Source organism: Oreochromis aureus, linkage group 3, assembly GCF_013358895.1.
Source record: "Oreochromis aureus strain Israel breed Guangdong linkage group 3, ZZ_aureus, whole genome shotgun sequence".
NCBI lineage: Eukaryota > Metazoa > Chordata > Actinopteri > Cichliformes > Cichlidae > Oreochromis > Oreochromis aureus.
Window position 1 is genome coordinate 104,121,079 of NC_052944.1, and position 15,625 is coordinate 104,136,703.

The 15,625-nt window shown below is 40.3% G+C and overlaps 1 protein-coding gene across 4 annotated transcripts; it reads right to left on the reverse strand.

Annotated features, from left to right (window-relative positions):
* Positions 1-139: 139 nt before the first annotated feature.
* On the reverse strand, positions 140-15,314 carry LOC116328769. 4 transcript variants are annotated; one of them, XM_039609084.1, is made up of 11 exons: positions 15,119-15,312; positions 12,339-12,511; positions 12,142-12,261; positions 10,490-10,817; positions 10,048-10,287; positions 5,400-5,446; positions 4,133-4,174; positions 3,786-4,052; positions 2,500-2,739; positions 1,954-2,193; positions 140-1,457 (listed from the first exon to the last, which is right to left on the reverse strand). In XM_039609084.1, exons 6-11 carry the CDS (start codon positions 5,428-5,430, stop codon positions 1,360-1,362), a joined length of 918 nt encoding a protein of 305 aa, XP_039465018.1. In that variant the 5' UTR covers positions 5,431-5,446; positions 10,048-10,287; positions 10,490-10,817; positions 12,142-12,261; positions 12,339-12,511; positions 15,119-15,312; the 3' UTR covers positions 140-1,359. The 4 variants fall into 4 exon arrangements, with proteins under 4 accessions (XP_039465018.1, XP_039465017.1, XP_039465016.1 ...); XM_039609083.1 differs by having other exon boundaries at positions 5,400-5,484; positions 10,048-10,817; XM_039609082.1 differs by lacking the exons at positions 5,400-5,446; positions 10,048-10,287 and having other exon boundaries at positions 12,359-12,511; positions 15,119-15,314.
* Between the last annotated feature and the right edge of the window lie 311 nt (positions 15,315-15,625).

A 15,625-nucleotide genomic window follows, 5' to 3' on the forward strand; every position in this document is an offset into this window, starting at 1 on the left:
TCTACTTCCATCTTTCTCCACATTCACAGTTCCAGCTCATGTTTGTACTGCAGGTTATCAGACATGACCATTAATGCTGAAGCAAAGAAGAAGTGACACTGACCGATAGTGAAACTGAGACAGTGACCAGAGAATTGGATAAGAGGAAACAAGCTTTATTTACTGATCTCAGTTCAGGATTCTGCTCAGACGAGAGACACAAAAACACAAACCAACTGTTAAAAATAAGCACCAAAGATCAGGTGACATTTGTTTGCAAAGCACTTTATAAATAGTATTCTGTGTATAATAGTTTAAATGTATGTTTTTAAGTTGAAAATATAGTGTATGAATGAAATATGAAATAAGAAAACTTACATATGGTTTGTCTGTGACACCCCTGAGTTGGGTTTCTAGACACTGGAAACCAAACCAGTACTGTGCCATAATGACTCGTGAACCAGCCAAACCTCTGCTGAGTGGTGCTTTCTACTGTTAGGCGACTTTTTGTCTGTATCACATCTGTTTTTTCACAAACTACTTTGTTTGATTTATACATGCAGTTTTGCTGTTAATGGTTTTATAAGAACTAGCTGGTAGGATGCTAACAGATCCATGTCATAAAACACAATTACCAAATAATCACCAGCAAACTGTCTTACAGACAGGACGCTGACTTGAACAGTTTATCAGTTCATCATTTTATATTAATGATAAATGTTCAGAATATTTTTATTTTTGATATACATGCATGATTTATGTTTCAGCCATAAATGGTTTTATATTCATATAAACATGACTGATGAGTGTGTAGCTCAGTAAAGTTCCATTAAATCTGTCCACACTGTTGTGGGTTGTTTTGATTATTTAATTCTGCTTATCAGGATTTTTAAAATGTTTTTATTCGATTGCATTTATCGGTCATATGAAACTATAATTTCATGTCTCTGTAAAGTTTCTCTGTCGTTGCTTTTTAAAGAAGACATGGGCGGTGTTGCTCATGTTCTTATGTTATACTCATAAAATAATGCTGTATAAAGCAGAAAGGCCCACTCTATTTTTTCTATTGTTTCATACATATTTATTTTATTAATATTGTGGATGTGGGAAATATATCTTTATTTATAGTTTTTAATGACAGACGTAAAGTATATAAAACAAGTTATTAACAGCTTCAGTGAGGCTCTGATGAAACAGCTTCGGGGGCTTCACAGGAAGTGAACAAGAGGAAACCAGAATTACGTTTTCCTTCTAATAAACAAGAAGCTGAAGCTTCCGATGAGATGGTCGCTCTCTCTGATCACGTGTCATAAATTTTCATCAGACTTCAAGAAGATTGACATGTTTCAGGTCACTGCTGCACTGAAACATTAATTTGGATCACTCCGAGAAGTCATGCTCAGTGGTGACATCAACAGCAACATCCTCATTCTGCCCACCCTGGTGGGTCATCTCCATGGAAAGAACAACTCTGTTTCCTGTGGACAGAGTAAAAACATCAGTGACCAGTACTATGAAACACATCTAACACAACTAGTGTGCCTTTAGGTTTCCTGGATTCACTTCATTTAGCACTCACACAAAGAGTGAGTATGAAGAAAGTGTGAAGACGTTTTACTTCCTTTGCCTACTGATTGATCATCAGTGGACCCAGATGCAGACACACTAATTAAAAAACAGCTTTTATTAGACACATGAATGACGGGTAAACAGGATAGTATCTTAACAGACACTCAAACAGAAGACAACTGAAAACTGGTGCTATACATACACACGGTCACAATGAGGACTAATCAGGAAACACCAGAAAACAAAAACAGCTGAAACTAATCAGAGACACTGAGATAAGGGAAGCAAAACTAAATCAAGGACAGAAAAGATTTAAAAAAGCAACAATAAAAGTACAGTGACATAGAAACACCAAATATGAAGTAAAAGCTAAAAAGAGTGATGCACCTGTGTGCAGATATCTACCTGAGCATGTGGCGGAGATCTGGTCCAGGTAGATGGACAGCAGCAGACCGGTTGTGATGAAGTATGGACAGAAGACCAGCAGGTGGAAGAGAAGTCTGAACACAGACATAGAGGAAGGAGGAGGTTGAGGAGGAGGTGAGGAAGAGCTGGTTGGATGAGAAGAAGAGGGAAGAGAGGAGCTGGAGCGCATGGTTTCAAGATGAGGAGGAGCCACAGAAGATCTGAAAGCAGTTATAGGATCTGTAGGAGGAGAGGTGAGGGAGTGATTTCAATTCATTAAATCATATTGTCACTCAAAGTAAAATGACTTGGTCCAAACTTGGCACCGCACCCTCAGAAACACTGCTCATGATTTCAAACTGATGGTTGTTGATAGGGAATTGTCTTAAATTAGATTCAACTCTTCCTCAGTTCTTCGTGACAACACCTTTCCTCCACCTCATGGTGCTTTCCATCAAGGTCAAGGAAAGTGTTTAGGAAGATGTTAAACAGGTGACTTTTGTACTATATAACCACAATGACATGAAATGATGTCAGTGTACCGACCTCTGATCTTCAGGAAGCTTTTAGGAGATGGTCCAGCCAAATCAGTAGCACACCAGTACAGACCCTCATTAGACTGCTGCACATTGGAGATGGTGTGCTCTTTATATCTAGATCCAAGAAGACGTCCACTGAAGAAGAAGTAAGCTGCTACCGTGTCACCATTGCTTTGTCTGCAACGCAGAGTGACATCACTTCCTGTTATCACAGGAAGTGCAGGGATCTCCAGGATCACTCCTTTTTCTGTATAAGAGACAAAACGATTCATAAAGAGAGACAGATTTACACCAACAGACCAGTCAGAAGCTAAAGCTTCAGCAGGGGTCATCAGTCACCTGTGACTTTGGGGTCAGTCAGACAGTACAGCCCCTTTGGTATGGCATTATTTTTGTGCCACTATTCTGAGCGCACGTAAAAACAAATTGCAGGTGCAAGTGTTGCATTTTGAGGAGAAATTTATTTTGAGCGAAGAAAAGCTAAATATGGGTGAACAAAATTCATTGCTCCATGCAAAAAATGTATTTCAGTGTTTGCTATTATCCATACACACACACACAGTAGCAGCCCCTCTCACTCAGTTTTTGCATTTGCGCTTGCTCACAATGTGTTGCTTGCGCTCTCAACATTTCTGCCCGTGCGCGCTCAACTCTTTCTGTACACCATTTTATTTGTGCTACAAAACCAGCCAATCACAGACTTGGATGCGAAAAAATCTGATTGGCTGTTTTGGTCTCCAATCAGCTCGAAATGACGAAATTCAATATCCCAGAATGCATTTCGTCCAAAACTCAAACAAGGCAGTGGCGGAGAAACACAGAGTGGTGGAGTTTGAAATATTTCAAAATCTATGTAGTTTTGGACACTGAGTCTCTTTAGTAAATCCAGCAGTGTTAAATGTCAAATAGAGGTTTTGTGCCACTACACTGAATAGGGACTTCTTTGTTCCTTCTTTAATATTCCAACCTTTGTAACAATGGGATAGATTTCACTGGCTCTTCTAGTTTATGTGACTTGTATACGTTAACAGGAGAAGAACATGTATCGTTAAAGTAAGATATAAACTACAACCTTTCATTGATCTCTATGACATTTCTATTATACTCAAGGAAAAGAGCTTGAACAAGGAAAAAGATCACTTCCTTCAGAATCAGATCCAATTTTATCATCATCTTTATAGGAATAGGAGTTCCCTGAGAACCAGCTGAACAACAGAGACACAAACGGAGTGACACAGAGACAAACCTCCACCAACACACAGAGTCATACAGATACAGTTGGAACATCTGTACCTGAAACAGTGATGTTAACTTCATCGCTACGCTGTCCAGATGAGGCTTCACAGAAGTAAGCTCCATCAGAGGGGCTGCACAAATTGAGATTACATTGAGAATCATCAAGATCAAAGCCTGCAGCTAATCCACAGTCCTCAGTGACTCCTCCTGTGGTCCTCTTCACTGTCCATCCATCAGCTGTCTGTTTATCGTCAACACAACGCAGAGACACTTGACCACAATTACTGAAGAACTGCTTTGAGTCTGGTTTAGCATGCAGAGAGACTGGAGGACAGACAGACAGAGTAAATTTATTTGCGTTCTTGTTGGAGTCTCACTGATTGTTTTCACTTCCATCAACTCACCTGCAGAAACAGTCAGTGCAGACAGCAGCAGCACACACACACCTGTAACAGGTGAAAAGTCCACAGAGTTAAAAGTCTTTAAACTCCTTCTTATTGTCCTCAGAGAAAAAAAAACTGCTATAGCTCTTCTTCTAGGAGATATTAAACTCAGTTCAATTTAGTTTTATTTATACAGCGCAAAATCATAACAACCGTCGCCCCAAGGCGCTTTATATTGTAAGGTAGACCCTACAATAATGCATACAGAGACAAACCCAACAATCATATGACCTGCTATGAGCAAGCACTTTGGTGACAGTGGGAAGAAAAAACTCACTTTTAACAGGAAGAAACCCGTGGCAGAGCCAGGCTCAGGTAGGGGTGGCCATCTGCTGCGATATCCACTCTTCATGTCTTAGATAGCTATATTTAAAAGCATGATCTAATCTGGGCATGCCTGGATAAAGTTAGCCCAACCAAGTCATCAGCCTGTAAACCGCTAGAAGCACTTCACAAAAATCTGCTGGGTTACCAAAGGTCAACCATCTGTGCAGCACTTCACGTATCAGGCCTTTTGGGATAATGTCATCAGAGGAAGTCATTCCTCACTAAAGGCACCTGAACAGTTTTTAAATCGTGACAAGTTAAATCCTAAATCTCAAGTTTGATTGACTTCACAAAGAATAATGAGTTTGTTTCCAGCTTACAGGGCCAGAGCTCCTCCTTTACTGATTTTTAATCCCTCAGCACTTCTCATCAGTGATTGGAAGATACAAATCTTTCCACATTGAAGATTTCTTCTGTGACGTACCTGAGCACAACCACACAGTGGCTTACAGATGCTAATTCTGCTGTCTTATTAGCTTTCACAGCTATCAAAAATGCTGTCTGCAATATTTCCCCTATGATTGAGCAATTCATTTTGAGCAGTTTTAGAGGTTTGCTTGGCAGCCTGAGTCCTTAAAAGAATAGCAGCTAACTGGCTGCCCAAAACAGAGAGCTGGTTCTGGGTTTTTAAAAATTAGCCCATTTAGCTCATTCATATCCTTTCCTTTAAACTGTCAGGTGCCGTTGCTGAACTCGGTAGGACCAAATTTTAAACAATCTGTTTTAAGATGATTATCCATCTTCCTACGGAAGAGGATTAGGGCCACTGGGAAAAAAATAAAAAGTGGGCACATGTTTTTTTTCTTCTTTTCCAGAATTCTGAGAAAAAATTCAGAAAAAGACTCACTCTGATCTCTGTGGGAGCTGAAATTATTAAGTGTAGGAGCTCTGTGCGACTCACCAAAGAGCAGTGTGACAGCTGCAGTCTTCATGTTGTCTTGATGATGACTGAAGATTAAAGTGTGCAACAGAATCTCACTTCAGCTCTTAACGGCAGCATGTTACCACATTAAAGACAGAAGTCTCAGAATGAAAGCTCTTAGTAATCAGGGCTTTGCTAAACCCCCCCCCCCCCGTTAATGCCCTACCTGCCCCCCTGGCAAAACTTTGCTAGACCCGCCCCTGCACAGTTACCAGCTGTCAGCTACACAGAAAAGGATCCTGGTGTTATTTGTCTCTCAGAAACAGTTCATAACTTCCCTTCAACTCATTCATGTCACCTAAAAGTTAAACCTGTTTCTCCATCACCTGTTCAGCTCTGATGATTCAGTAAGGACATCTGGTTTCATCTTCATGTTTCCCTCTCACCAAGTAACCAAACTGATATCATGACAATTAGACAATTAGAAAGTAATATTAAATAAACAGCTGATCAAGCTTAAACATGCTGCTTTTGTTCATCCGCTGGTTTCCCTTTTTAGCGCAAAGTGACCAATAAACAAACAATAGAGAAAAGCCGATCAGCTGATCAGTGATCATTTTCATGATTGAAATAGCAACAGGAGAGAGAGGGGGAGATAATGAGAGAAGAACAGGCAGCTGTGCAGCATAAAGACGCAGAATAACTCCAGCTTTGTGTTTTTGTTTCATTCTAGCTGAAGTATGGGACAAACTGTGCTCCTTCTCAGCTCAATATGAAAGGTGTAGCATTTTCTCTGAATACTGGACGATTCTGTTTTTTAGAGGACAGTTGGCAACTCTACTAACTATTCTAACTAAGCATTCTTTGGTAAACTTCTCTTTTGACAGAATTCTCTTAAGAGACTATCCAAACTCTGCAGCTTGCTTAGAGAAACAGCAGCTATGCTTTTTAGATGAACCACAAGGCCAGACCACATCCTACCATTTCTTGCCATCATGCAGGTTTCCAGCCAACCACAGCCTCGAATGTTATGCAATACTGGTTGTTCACAAAAACAATACATGAAGCTGGACCTTATAGAGAACAGACACTGCTTTGTTCCTGTTTACTTAAAGAAAGTTTAAAAATGTTCACATATATAAAAATACACAAATCCAGTTTTGATATACTGTATAAAGTCTGGAGGACTACAGAATGTGGTGAAATAGGTAAAGAGGTTACAAGTTGGTAAAGCAAACACTTTGAATCAGTACTCAACACCACACTGTTCTTGGACGCTTTTACATGTATGTGGCAAGGTTCAGGTTCAGTTTCTTCAAATGTCACATCAGGCTTGTTTTAGGATTTTGCGTCACAGATGACATACTGATTAAATTTAAGTGTAATTCTCAATTTATGTGAAGCATTGTTGACAACTGTATGGTTTAAGACTTACTGAAAGGGAATTGTGAGAACAGAGTTTGCCTGTAATCATTATGTTAAGTTATTGTAAGCTTGAAACTAGAGATGGACCGATCCGATATTACGTATCGATATCGGTCCGATACTGACCTAAATTACTGGATCGGATATCGGCGAGAAATAAAAAATGTAATTGTTAGATTTATATTGTTGATTGTCATTTATGCTTAGAAATATCTACTTATATATGCTTAGAGTTTTATAATCGATTGTGTAGTGATAGGAGGTTTGATCCTTAATAGTCTGTAACAACTCTGTGTAGCATGAAGAGGGGAGTGTGTTCACTCCTCTTCAGAGTGTTCTGGCATAGATCACACACCTCCTAGGAGAGGTCGTATCTTCTCCTGCTGATATATGGTATAGCAAACACACGTATATCTGTTTGAGTGTAAGTGCCTTTTGTTTAGATGGACGGCTCTGGGGAGTCTTCCTGGGGTCACAGTTTGACACCCCCCCCCCCCACACACACACACACAAGGTATTCTTTGTTCACATGTATACCTATATAAGGAGTCATATGTTAATGACCCTATGCATATTCATGTAACCACAATAAAAGAGCAGTGTTACGGGAGAGCGGAGAGAGCAACTGGGGTCAAGCGAAGGAACGGCGCCTGTCCAGTTCTCTCCCGTGCACGCGAAACATAAAGAATGTTGCCTACTCGGGTCTTGCTTGCTGTGTAATTACATTGCCTTCAACGTTCCAGCGAATAGGTTCAAGCTACAAACCTATCAGTAATCCGATCCATTAAATATCAAAAAAACACCTCACAAAACTTGCGACACGGCGTAACTCGGCTCATAACCGTAGCACGTCGGAGCAGTATGCGTCAGGTGATAGAGCGGCTGTGTGTATTTGTAGCCTCGCTACCAAACCAGCATTTCATCTCCGAGGAAGTTATCCCAGAGAGAAGTAAAGCAAGTGTGTAAGTTCATCTCTGAATGTTTGTAAAGCATTCCCATGTTAAGCTTAACAACCGATATATGGAGCGACTGCCTCTTCTCTCTCCCTCTCCTGCTGCTACTTCAATCGTGAAACTAATTAATGATCAGCTGATCGGCTTTTCTGTCGCGAGTCCGTCTCTCTTCTTTGTTTTTGGCCCACTTCTCACCAGAAAGAGGAAACCAGCGGCTGAACAACAGCAGCACATTTAAGCTTGATAAGCTGTTGTTAGAATTTATTTAATATTACTTTCTACACCAGGATCCTTTTCTACGTAGCTGACGGCTGGTAACTGTGCAGGGGCGGATCTAGCAAAGTTTTGCCAGGGGGGCCAGGTGGGGCATGAACAGGGAAAGGGGGGCACAAAGATATACTTTACTTTCTTATTCTCATGTAAAATATCTAGCTTTTAATAAATAATTATCTGAATCTTACACCCAAAGTTTTAATCTGATGTAAAATGTATAGAAGTCCATTACTGTATATAGTAACTGTTAAGTCTAATATACCCCAGTAAGCTATAGTACTTTTTCCTTTGGGAAGATACCATCTGTGCAGTCTGCAATTCTGTTGAAGAAAGATGTTGAATCTATTTAATTATTCTTGAAAAATAATTTATTTCTGTGCATTTTTTTCACACTGCATCAAATTAAAGTTGATTACATCGATTAAGCATCATGAGGTGGAGGGTGGGGGGTGGTTCCCTATTTTTTTTTGCTGGGAGTTTGCAACCCTATTAGTTAGGTTGCTTACTCTTTAAAATACCAGAATAGGGAGGATGGAGTAGGTTTAAGTTTATTAGGTTGATCAGTTTTGCTGAACTATGAAATATTTTGGGTGCAGTGTATTTTTTGCATACAGGTATAACAGAATAGCTTTAGTGTTGTTTATTTAAACTTGAGTATGAACTTATACAAAATGCAGCAAGATATTTTAAAAAAACAGTTTTATTGATTAAAAACACACTATATCGGATTCATATCGGTATCGGCAGATACCCAAATTTATGATATCAGTATCGGACATAAAAAAGTGGTATCGTGCCATCTCTAGTATTTATAAGTTACACTTGTGTTTGAATCCTGCAGCTTATCAAACATTTGATTTCCATGTGTGACAACTGCAAGTGTCCAGAGTGACACAGACTGAGGGACCCACTGCTGCACATCATCTGTGAGGCTTTGCACCCCTGATGATTCACCAGGACAAACTCAGCAGTGTGTGAAGCAGTACCGGGGAGGGGTGGCCTTGTGCTGTGACTAACTGAGGGGTGAGGGGGAAGAGAGGATAAATATCACCACTGCATACTTCATGTTTAAAGAGATAAGAGTCAAGCGCTCAAGTATTGTGCGAGCCCCTGTCAGTTCTTTACATGTTACTAGAAAATGGGAAACGTGGAAAAATTTGAAAAGTGCAATTATACACAGAAATATGGGGTATAAAGTTCAAGTAAATACTTGACTTGAACACCTGCTCATCTGCTGTAGATCATTTTTAGGCCTGCTGCTTATCCCTTCATATTCCAATTGTTCAATATCTCAGACTTCTTGGGAACACACTGCACATCATGCTAACATAGACCAGGTTTTCACCTAATAGGTCTGAGAATCTCCTTCTTGGTCAAAAAATGCTAGTTTAAAGTATTGTTTTAAGTATCACATTTTTTTTCTTTTTCATATATTTAACCAAAGAAATAGGAACAAAGGATATGTTTTTGTGACAGGCTGTTTGTAAAAAAGAGCTTAAAGATCTAAAAATGGTTCTTTGCCAAATACCTGTGATGTGCAGCAGTGCTATACTTTATAGATTTAGGGTTATATTTAATATTGTGCTTCCAAGGAGGATGGCTTACTGTCATTTCTGCAGTGCTCTTGAGCAATACTTCTCTAGCTTCACAGTTTTCAAAGGAATGTTTGTGAATCAGTGATGTGTTTTCACAGCAAGAAGCTCCTTAATTCGATTCCACTACCTGGATGAGACATTTCTGTGTGGAGTTTGCTGCCTCCTGTACTCCAGCTTCCTTCAACAGTTCAAAGACATGCAGTTAAAGGGGTTAATAGGTACTATAGGTGTTTGTGTTAGCCAGGCAACAGACTGGTGACCTGTCTAGAGGGTACCCCGCCTCAGCTGGGATAGGCTCCAACCCCTCCACCTTTGATTGATGGATGGAGTGATGGCTCATAACTTTTGCACAGCTTTGTACATCACATTCCCATGAATCATCACAAGCTGTTTGATTTGGATCTTAGAGGATTGTAATGTGGACAAAGGTTTTACACTCACCTCTGACACTGAGTGACACTGATTTCTGAAGCAGGATTTTTCTGTCCTTAATGTAGACAGTGCAGGTTTAGACTCCACTGTCAGTGAGGTGGAGGTCTTTCAGAGTCAGACTGACGTCTTTAGTGTTCAGTGGATCTTCGTTCATCTCTGTGCAACTTTCTTTCAAAATTATACACTGTGCATACACACTTTTGTGGAAAGTGTGTATGCAAAGTGGAAATCTTAACCATCATGCCATTCCTATTAAAACAATGTAAAATCAATGGTAAAATTTGTATTTATAACATAAAATAATATTATCCATTGCCAAAGTATTTCTTATGGGTTGAAAATTCCTCTTTTTCCATCAAACTCCAAGCAGGTTCTTTGACTTCTCAGCATGCTTGATTTCTGTCTGATTCATAGTGGTTCGTGACTGTGGAAAAACAGCTTTTACACTCACCTCTAACCCTAAGCATCACCACTTTCTGCCTCATGAGTTTTTTTACTCTTGTTGTAGACAGTGCAGATGTAGACCCCATGATCAGTAAGTTGGAGTTCTTTCAGTTTCAGACTGAAGTCTCCAGTTCATAGAGGCTCTTCATTCATCTTAATGCAACCTCTGCAAAGCTGGTCCATAAGAGAGGCTGGTTTTGGCTACTCTGATACAAGAATATCATCCTGTCTTTGTGTTTCCACTGTGACATCATCAGGCAAGTGAAGAGTGATTTTACAGGGCAGCCAGACAGAGTTCTCCCATTGTGTCACTTCCACCGTATCCACCTGGAGAGCTGATAGGAAAAGTGAATTATTGCAGTTCTTCAACCTTTAACTAACAAATTAACAAAGTAAAGCAAAATAAGAATCTTCAAAGACATGATTAACATTGTTGGTGTGTTTAATGTTGCTGCCCTCTCTTATGGATCATACTTCCACAGACCAACTGTCTTTACACTGTTCTTATTCATAGCTGCCCCCATTTCCTTATTCCTAGCCTAGTCTCATCTTCTTGATTCACAAGCACATCAAAGAACCATTTCATTTCCTCAAAACCCTCTCTTCACTTATTAGTACATTTCCATGTCTGTCCTCAATCACCCTAACCTGCTGCACATCCTTTCTAGCCCCACTTTTGTTTTTGCCATAAGTCCTTTTGTCCTTCCTTAGTGAACAGCCTCACAGAATTCCCTTTAAGCCTTTTCCTTCTGCACCTCCATCTTTGCTGTATTTCTAGCCTCACATTACAGCTGCTTATTTTCTTCATCTCCCCGACTATCTCACTTTTCTTTGCTAACCTCTTCTATAGAGTACTTTCCTGTACCTCCTAATTTCACCACTAAGTCTCCTCGTCTTCTTTCCTCTGTCCAGAGGATATACCAAACACGTTCTTGGCATTCTTCCTCAGCTGTATTTTCACAGTCATCTGGTAACTTGGGTAACTCTGTTAACTACAACCTAGAGCCTGCCTCCCTTCCTCAGCTCTGTGGAACATCACTTTCACCTTTAGGCATCGATTCTGGCTTGATTTGGTACCTCTTCTTGATTTCCACTCATTCTACAGACTACCATTTGACGCTGCCCAGCTACATTCCTCCCTGATGCCACCGTGGAGTCTCTTATCTGTCTTAGAGTTAAGCTTCTATATTACTCTATAAACACTATACTGGGGCTATACTGAGACCATAGAGCACAAAGTAAAGTCCCCTATCAATCTTCAATCTTCCTCCACTATTCTTAGCAGGATAAAGAGCTGGCCCCATGTTCGATGACCAGGACAAAAACTGCATTGCTCCTCCTGGGAACCACTGGCTAAAGCCTAGCCACCAGGTGCTCTCCACCAAGCACTCAACCCTAGCCTGGCTCCAGGGTGGGTCCCCCCATCCCAGACAATGATAACAAGTCCCTTGACACATTTTTAATCATAGGGATTTTTCTGTTAAATAAAAAGGACATCATTGTCACAACCAGGGAACCACATATTCCCTGCTATCACAGTAGTAGAGGAGTGACATTTTTTAATTTTCTCCTCTCAGCCTTTTAAGATGAATGAAGCAGCTGTAGCTCTGCTCTTTGTCAGCCATGAAAATTATAATACACAGTAACACACTTACTTACCTTCACCCCTCGTCTTCCTCTGATTTCTGCGGTATTCGTAGACACCAAAGACAGCAGCACTCAGGAGAATCAAACCTATCAGGACACCTAAGAAAACTTTGGGCCACACTGGTGGAGTTTCTGAAATCAACACAAACACAAACAGCTTCAACATCACCCGATATAATTTCATGAATTCACTTCAATCTGAAGTCTACCTAAAGCACAGAGCATTGACCGTCAGTTCTACTTCAGTGTGCTTCTGATCTTGTCCATATTTGCAGACAATGCAGGTGTAGTTTCCACTGTTGGAGGTTCCTCAGAGTGAGGTGTTTGTCTTCCGTCTGCAGGGCGTCAACGAAGTTAGGTAATGATCTTTCTCTGTGATGGTCTTCATCCACAGCATAATAAAAATAAGGAGACAGTGTTATTTCCTTTGTAATAAATTCAGTAAAAACAAATGACTGATTAAAAATAATAAATAAGAACACCGGCGGCTTGCAGCGCCTACAAGCAGCAGGTACACCACCTGTCCAAACGTCAGAGTTAGTCGTGGTCGCGTGACATGGTTGTTTGGAGCACTGTTTCGTAATAAACAGAGCCTGTGTGATTGAATAGAGCTTGAGTGGATTTAAGAAAGTGAGTGACTGAGGTGTACCAATTGGTTTGTGTCATGTGTGGGGGTTTTTTTGTTTTTTTTTTGCTTTCAGTTGAGGCAGCTGGCTAAAATGAAGCCAATTCTTCAATAGCAGCACTTTGAGACAGTGATCCACGCCTTTGTTAGAACTCAGCTGGATTACTGTAATGCACTTTACATAGGGGTCATACATACATTACTCATCTACAGAAGTTGCAAAATGCTGCAGCTTGTCTTAACTGGCACTCGACAGTTTGACCACATTTACCTATTTTATATTAGCTTCACTCCACTGGCTGCCCATTTCTTTTAGGATTCATTTTAAATTTATTTATTTGCTTTTAAAGCTCTCCATGGCCTAGCCCCATCTTATCTCTCTGAGCTGCTACAGCCTTATACACCCACCCAATCTCTCAGATCAGCTGCTCCTACATGTACCCAGGACTGAGATTGTGCTTTTGCTATAGCAGCTCCAAAACTGCCTTTAGAAATTAGACAGGCTTCTTCTCTGCCTGTTTTTAAATCACTTCTGAAAACCCATCTCTTTATCCTGGCCTTTGATACTGTGTGAGATGCTGTTTTGGTTTTATTGTTATTTTAGTTGTTTTAGTTGAGTCTATGCTGTTTATTATTTATTTATTTTATGCTGTTTTTTTTTTTTTAAATATAGGGCTGTTTTAATGTAAATTTTAATCCTTTTAAATATTATCTTAAAATACATTTTTATTTACTGGCTTTTAACATAGCATGAGAGTTATTTGTTAATTCATATTTGATGTTTCCTATCAATATTATAAGTTATTTAACTAGGTATTTTGCATTCTTGTACACTGAAAAAAAGAGGTTGTTAGATTTACTTGATTCGATAGTGGACATTGGTTGCACACAGATATTTTGCTTTGGCAGCAACTTAAAAAATTTAGTTAAATCAACACATGTCATCCATATTCATTCAACCTGTGCACTATGTGTTACTATAATGTGAATGAAACATGTTTGGATGGAGTAATTTCAGCCCTTGGAATATTTGATCCTTCATAATTTTCTCACCTTAATCCAACACCATTCGGTAACTTTCAACCCAACACTACTTGGTCACTTAAATACTATATGTTATCTTTGTACACTCACAGAAATAATGCATTTGTTACAGGCCCCACTATGGTGGGGGCGTAGCCAGATTACGATCCTATAAAACAGGAGAGAAAGTGAACACGGGAGACACGCTGCCGTTTGTCTGGTCAATCTTGCCAGAATTTATTCATATGCATATCTGCTCCACTCTTTAGGTAACTCAATTTCACTATAACTGCTCATTCTCTCACATGGCTTGTTTTCCACCAGTACATTTCAATATTAATCCACACTACTGGCATAAAACAATAAAGGGTTGAAATGAATGAAACAAATGACAACTAAGCCAGGGTTTCGGGTGAGCTCGTTGTGAAACCTGGCCCCACCCTATCCTGTGATTTCCTGAGGTCAGATGCCCCAGGATGTGAGTGGGCGTTAAGGCGTCTGGGAAGGGATCTCAAAACTGGATTATAGATGGCAGACAGTTGGTGTCGTAAACCACCGCCTCTGTTCAAAGATGGTCGCTCACAGTGGACATAAATGGCTTCTTTCACTCCTCTTTCAAACCATCTGTCCTCTCTGTCCAAAATGTGAACATTGGCATCCTCGAAAGAGTGACCTTTGTCCTTTAGATGCAGATGGACAGCTGAGTCTTGTCCTGTGGACGTGGCTCTTCTATGTTGTGCCATGCGCTTGTGAAGTGGCTGTTTGGTCTCTCCGATCTAGAGGTCTGGGCATTCCTCGCTGCACTGTACAGCAAACACCACATTGTTAAGAATGTTGAAGAATTCTTAACAATGTGGTGTATGCTGTACAGGTTTCACAACGAGCTTACCCGAAACCCTGGCTGATTAGGACCCACGCCCACTTTCACACCTTGGCTTATGTGATTAGGTAGAGGATCATCAGGGGGTCCTTTGTCCCTCTTTGGGGGGGAAACTCCCACTGGGTTTAAATCTGGGACTCTCCACCATTGACCCTTAGAACTGAAGAAGCTTCTCGGTTGAGAGGTGAAACGTCTTCAAGCAATTTAAAGAAGTCCAGACGCTTTTCTTTACAAGCTCCTTAGACTAAACAGTCACTACACAATCTCAGTATCAACACTACACCCGCGTAGCATTTCAAGAGACACAGATGCTGGTATGTTTCGTGCTAGCAGGCTAAACAAAGGGCTAACAGCTAGCTTGTGCTAGTAATGTAATAAACTCGCTAAACATACAAGAAACTTCTTACTTGCTGAACAAGGTACTAATAAGTGAGAACAATCAATCGTTTTGCCACACTTACAGATTATGCCTTTTCAAGGGCGCCAGATGAAGGAAATTACAGAGAGACAGAGAAATGGACCTTCCCTGTTGAACGCTGGGAGAAAATCACTGCTTGCGCTCTAACATGGCGCTACCCTGTCCACCCACTAGATAGCAGGCTTTGCCCAGACAAGATAAGGAATAAACATATTTTCTGACATGTTGGTACAATTAATTACAGAACGGATGATTATGACCTGCTATATAACAAACTTATAAAAAACATACCTTAGAGATAACAGGAGGGACAGAACACACTCCATCAGTCTTGATGCTGTTGAACAACAAAATGTTTAAAAATGTCACGAGTTTACCTGGTGATATTCTCATGCACGACGTGATCGCGAAAACAGCAAACAATTAACACCACGCCGGTGTTGTTCACGGGGCAGCAAGAGTAAACGATCGGGAGACTCTAGTCGTTGTTATCGTCCCCCTCGTACGTTTTATTTCTCCGATTTCAGCGTTTTTGCTTCACAATTAAAGC